Source organism: Desarmillaria tabescens (assembly GCF_030435595.1).
Source record: "Desarmillaria tabescens strain CCBAS 213 chromosome Unknown EV420scaffold_592, whole genome shotgun sequence".
NCBI classification, from domain to species: Eukaryota; Fungi; Basidiomycota; class Agaricomycetes; order Agaricales; family Physalacriaceae; genus Desarmillaria; species Desarmillaria tabescens.
In genome coordinates this window covers 1,380-7,467 of record NW_026848891.1, presented here as the reverse complement: position 1 = coordinate 7,467, position 6,088 = coordinate 1,380, and the positions used below count along the sequence as shown (strand labels likewise).

At 37.1% G+C, this 6,088-nt stretch overlaps 2 protein-coding genes across 2 annotated transcripts; both read left to right on the top strand.

Moving 5' to 3' along the window:
- Positions 1-281: 281 nt before the first annotated feature.
- EV420DRAFT_1322376 (uncharacterized protein) lies at positions 282-2,925 on the top strand (the record flags this gene model as incomplete). The annotated part of the gene is made up of 3 exons (XM_060468715.1): positions 282-1,431; positions 1,532-1,963; positions 2,198-2,925. 3 exons carry the CDS (start codon positions 282-284, stop codon positions 2,923-2,925), a joined length of 2,310 nt encoding a protein of 769 aa, XP_060321257.1.
- A 797-nt stretch (positions 2,926-3,722) lies between these two features.
- EV420DRAFT_1253017 (uncharacterized protein) lies at positions 3,723-3,986 on the top strand (the record flags this gene model as incomplete). Its single annotated transcript, XM_060466748.1, has 1 exon — positions 3,723-3,986. A coding segment is annotated over one exon (264 nt), but the record flags the coding sequence as incomplete, so codon positions are not given.
- Positions 3,987-6,088: the final 2,102 nt, after the last annotated feature.

The following is a 6,088-nucleotide window of genomic DNA, read 5'->3' as shown; positions in this document are numbered from 1 at the left end:
GATAAGCTTGTGGTATGTTTTTCCTTATTATAACTTGTCAAAAGTATTATTAACCTTTCTCAGGCAACTGCTGTTCTTTCAGTTACTAGACAAGTTGAAAATATGGATGCAAGGGTGACTAGCATTCATGATCATCTTGTGAATCTTTTTGATTACTGCATTAATGCATACTAATATCCTCATAGTTAAGTTCTTCAAGAATGACTCAATCTATCAAGTATGTTTCTGTATATTTTTTAAAGTATAATAGATCTCATAATAGTCTACTGATTAGTAGCCTTATGCTCTCTGCTATTCCACCACCACCACCTCTTATATTTAAGGGTCGAGATAGTTTAGTACAAGAGGGCACAGATAATCTTCTTTCTGACTCTCCTCATCCTATTGTTATTATGGGATTTGGTGATATGGGGAAAACATCATTAGCATTGAAATTGCTGGATGATGTAGCTGTAAAAAATAAATATGGAGCATGCAGATACTTCATTCCTTGTGATGAAGTTTGCAGCATTGAGCCTACTATTGGGATATTAATACAAACTGTAATGAGATTAATGGGGTTGCAAACCACCAGTGATCCTATAAAACAGCTATATGCTATATCAAAGCCAATGATCCTACTTTTTGATAGTTTTGAGACTATTTGGGATAAAAGTAATAATCAAAGTGTTCAAAGAGTTTTAGAGCAGTTGAATACTATAACACATATTACTCTGATGATTACTATGAGAGGAAATATTCCTCCTATAGACAATATTGACTGGCTGTTATTACCACATAATGGTCTATCATCATTAGCTGAATCTTCATCATTAGAAGTATTTACTGCTATTTCAGGATATAGTGATAGTATAAAAACAGTCGTAAAACTAGTTGAAAAGCTAGAAGGATGGCCATTAGCTCTTATGTTAATGGCCTATCAAGCTAAAATTCTTCATCCAGAAGTGCTTTTAGAGAGCTGGGATAAGGAAAAAACCTCATTATTAGAAAAACCAGGAGCTCAATCACATCACTTAACAAGTGTTAATATTTCAATCAAACTTACCCTTCAATCACCATTGTTTTCAAAACCAAATATTTTCAAGGCGTTAAGTATGATATGCTATCTTCCTGATGGTATTCCTTCATGGAAAAAGATATTAAGCAAAATGCTACCAGATCTTTCAGAAAGAATTGGAATCATATCTAATTTATTACAATCTAAAATTATATATGAAGATAGCAAAGGAGGATTGAAAATATTACAACCAATTCAGGAATATCTGAAAGTGTATTTTCAGAAGCCAGATATATATATAAAACAGCAGTTTTGCATTTTTTATCTTAATGAGAGTAGACAATTTGAATTTTCAATTTCACAAAAAAATGCAAAATTTGGTTTATCTCATTTAAACAATTTTGAATGGATATTTAATGAGATTTTGATTAATTGTAATTCTGAGAAAGAATTGATAATGATTTATAATTTTTGTTACTTTCAATATATAAATATGAAATCAAACATACTATTAAAAAAAGTTATAAACTATAGCAAAAAATCAGAATATGCAATATTTGTATGCTTTAGCAGTATTATTATTAGGCAAAAGATTACATATGTTTAGTCAACAACAAGCAGCATTAGAGAAAGTAAATGAGGCAATGCAAATCTTTGAGACAATTGATAACTCTCTTGGAGTAGCACAGTGTTTACAAAGCATGGGAGGTATTTTAAAAATGATAAATCAATATACAGAATCAAAAATCAAGCTAGAGAAAGCAATACAAATATTTGAGACTATTGGCAAATCTCTAGGAGTAGCACAGTGTTTACAAAGTTTGGGAAATATTTTACAGATGATAGACCAATATTCAGAAGCAATAATCAAGCTAGAGAAAGCAATGCAAATGTTTGAGACTATTGGAGACTCTCTTGGCATAGCACAATGTTTACAAAGCTTGGGAGATATTCTGCAGATGACATGTCAATATTCAGAAGCAACAATTAAGCTGACAAAAGCAATGCAAATGTTTGAGACCATTGAAGACACTCTTGGAGCAGCACAGTGTTTAAAAAACTTGGAAAATATTTTGCAGATGACAGATCAATATTCAGAATCAAAAATCAAGCTAGAGAAAGCAATGCAAATGTTTGAGACCATTGGCAACTCTCTGGGAGTAGCATAATGTTTAAAAAGCTTAGGAAGTATTATGCGAGTAACATATCAATATTCAGAAGCAAAAATTAAGCTGGAGAAAGCAATGCAGATGTTTGAAACTATTGGTGATTCTCTTGGAGTAGCACAATGTTTACAAAGCTTAGGAAGTATTTTGCGGATAACAAATCAATATTCAGAAGCAATAATCAAGCTAGAGAAAGCAATGCAAATGTTTGAGACTATTGGAGACTCTCTTGGCATAGCACAATGTTTACAAAGCTTGGGAAATATTTTAGGAATGATGAATCAATATTCAGAAGCGACAATCAAGCTGGATAAAGCAATGCAAATGTTTGAGACTATTGAAGACACTCTTGGAGCAGCACAGTGTTTAAAAAACTTGGGAAATATTTTGGGGATAACAAATCAATATTCAGAATCAAAAATCAAGCTAGAAAAAGCAATGCAAATGTTTGAGACTATTGGTAATTCTGATGGAGTAGCACAGTGTTTGCAAAGCTTGGGAAATATTTTGCGAATAACAAATCAATATTCAGAAGCAACAATTAAGTTAGAAACAGCAATGCAAATGTTTGAAACTATTGGCAACTCTCTTGGAGTAGCACAATGTTTACAAAGCTTGGGAAATATTTTACGAACAACAAATCAATATTCAGAAGCAATAATCAAGCTGGAAAAAGCAATGCAAATGTTTGAGACTATTGGCAACTCTCTTGGAGTAGCACAGTGTTTAGACAGTATCAAATCTTGTCAAGCATATTTATGAAGAGACTTTTATAAATTTATTCATATTATCATATTACACTATATTATAGTCTTAACAATTGAATAAAAGGAAGTTGTAAAAAATAAGTGTATAGGTCAGAATTTAATAAATTCTTATCACTTAATTTCACTCTTAATGTCCAATAGACTCACACACTCTACTCAAGTAAGGAGTATATATGATCTCTTATAACATTTTAATAACATTTAAGGGACAGAGTATTATCTAAAACTAACTAACTCTTTAGAATATTAAGAGCAAGCCTTATTTTACTTAGATATAACCTACAACATTGAACAGAGAATCAGGATGTGCACTTGTCCACACCCTTATAATCCATTGTTGAAGAGTATTCTTTGCTGCTGTGCAAAGCTCATTATGTTACCTATTGCTATATCCAGCATTTATGGTTGAAACTAAGGGGCTGGTTGAAGGAATGATATGATACCCTCTCAGCTTGGTGACTAAAATTTGGACCATTTTTGTCTAGTATGTTAGACTTTTACTTCTCTATACATCTCATACTCATTGATACCCAGGTATATGCATGTTGACAATACCTGACAGCCACTCCAGTTGATGCAGAAACATTTATTGTTGTTATTGCTGTTTTTACAAATAATGTCAGTCGCTATTTTTATTAAAAAATCATTTTGGGCCATGTGAGCAGGTGACATCACTAGAGCATAGGGCATCGATGTGACCACTGTCGCCTTCCCTTCCCTCCTGCCCATCATCTCTCTCTTGTCTACAGTGTTCCCACCTTTATCCTCTATGTTATGGTCAACTGATGCATCAGTGATGACTTGAAAATGGCTGCTCTCCATCTCAAATGGCATGGCAAGGATACTGACACAGAGATTCAGCAAATTGTGGGCTTTCATATTCGCACTCTCTATCGCATACAGACTCACTTTTGTAGGACAGGAGATGTTGCTAAGGCTAAGGTGCTTGGACACGGATGTCCTTGGAGCCTTGTAGAGGCAGATGCAGCCTACCTTGTTTCTCTTTCCAAGCGAAATCCTGCTCTCTTTCTCGACGAATACCAGAAACTGTCAAGCACCAACTTGGATAAGCAAGGTCGAGCCTTAGTCTATCACTCACACTTCAGTGAAACAGAACAAAGGTAGTGATGCAGACTGCGTAAAGATGTCAGGACTTAGATAGTTGTGGAACTTAGAGTTTAGATAAGAGTTGGGAGTATATAACCTTAGCCAAAGCTGGGGTTTAGACCCACAGCTAAGGTTGCTTAAATACAAGTTATAGTAGAGTAATAATAACTTTGCTACTATGGTTCCATGATAAAGAACGAGTGTCATATATCCAATGGTGAGTTGCCAATGAAAGGACTATCCAATGGTGAGCGGCCAGTGAGATGAGTGAGGTTCTGGAAGAGTGGTGCCCTTGTGGCTGGGACTCTGCCTGAGTAAGAATGACTGAGCTCATCCACTGCGAACCAGGGATCAAGTGATGCAGAAGTGAATATTGATGATCAGAACAGCGATGCGATGATGGGAGATTAGAATGTGATGCAAGGGTAGTGGAGTGGGTTACAAATGAGCCAGATAGGGGTTAAGGAGTGATGATGAGGGTCAGATTATGATTGAGGAAGAATGGTGTGAACCAAATGACTAAAGCAAAAAATGAGGGTGAATTCATGACAGAAATGACTTGAATGATATCACCGTGTCTGTTGAAGAGGCTGGTTGTGGGCACCTGTGGAATAGTGAGCGGGCTAAAAGGTGAACCTCAAAAACCCACACACACACTCACACAACTACACAAACTACAATCACCCTCGTAAGTTCTAGGGGGAGTGATTATTTCTAATGCGATCCACTATACTTCAATATCTCGAAGAGTTTCTCTTATTCTCAGTGCTCTTAGTGAAGCTAAGCTTTCTCTAATGAATCCCTAAGTCTAGGAACTTTTACAGGAAGGTTGTTCACTGGCACAACGCAACCTTCAAGGCAGATTTGAGTTATAATACACAAGGGACACTGATCCCGACAGAAACAGAGGCAATACATGCTGAAACTTTAGTGAGCTTGCTAAAAGAACACCACAGGCAAGCACTGACTTAGCCCGCTCACTACACAACTGTATGTAGGGGTTCTCCAACTAACTTCAACAGATGATCTTGACTCAAGAACACTTCAGAAGTGCTCAGAAACAGATTCAGAAAACGGAAACTCGAAACAGAACTGATGCAGAACAGACTGAACAGAACAGAACAGATCTCGCTTTTCCTCTTCAGAACATACTCCAAACAGACTTATCAACACTCAATGGAACAGAACAGCTTCACTGATTCTTATTCTCTCAGAACTAAGTGCACAAAAAGTCTTTTCTCAAGGGTATCTCGTATTTCTCTGAGTGAGCTCGCTAACTCTATGCAAAGCTCGAAGTCACAAACTGATCCTTTGTTACAGTACCGCCTTCAACATGTGCATGGGAACTCGGGGGCTCGAAACTTGGCCTCTACCTACTGTAACCAGCCTACTTATACCACAGGGAAATTAGAATTACAAATGTTGCACAGTACCCAGACTCCTACATGCATAGCACATTGCCACTGCTGCCTTACTGAGCATCCAAGTTGGACTTCCCAGTTTTAGTCTCATTTCTATAGTGAGCTTGCTAAACACATGCCAAGAAGTGCTTCCCAACACCCATGGGCTTGGTCTCTAGCGACCAACAGGTCTAGGCACATGGAACTATCAGTCCTGATGTATGTTGTTCAAGACTTCTTTCTTGGATTCACAGAGGCTTCTCATAGACATGGCAACAAGTGAGTCTTCTAACAATGGGACTCAGAACAATGGGACGTGGGCTCATGGACTTCAGCTGAAGCCCATTGCCCCAGTTCGTGCCAGTGCTATCTGTCATCTCACTTAAGGATTTCCCCAGATTTTCAGGTACAGCACATCACAGTTAGCGAGCGTGCTAAGTATTCTCAGTGTCACTGCAACCTTCAAAGTTTTATCTAGCTCCCGTGAGTGTGCTTGTAAGTTAGAGCCTAAGGCATTGGGTATAGGGTTTGGCCTTCTCATCATGCATGCCCATCAGGTACAGTGCAGTGACTAAGTCCTGTTTAGAATCCCATTGCTTCTTATGCTATAAGTTATATTCCATATCATTGCACTGCATAGCATTAGTGTCG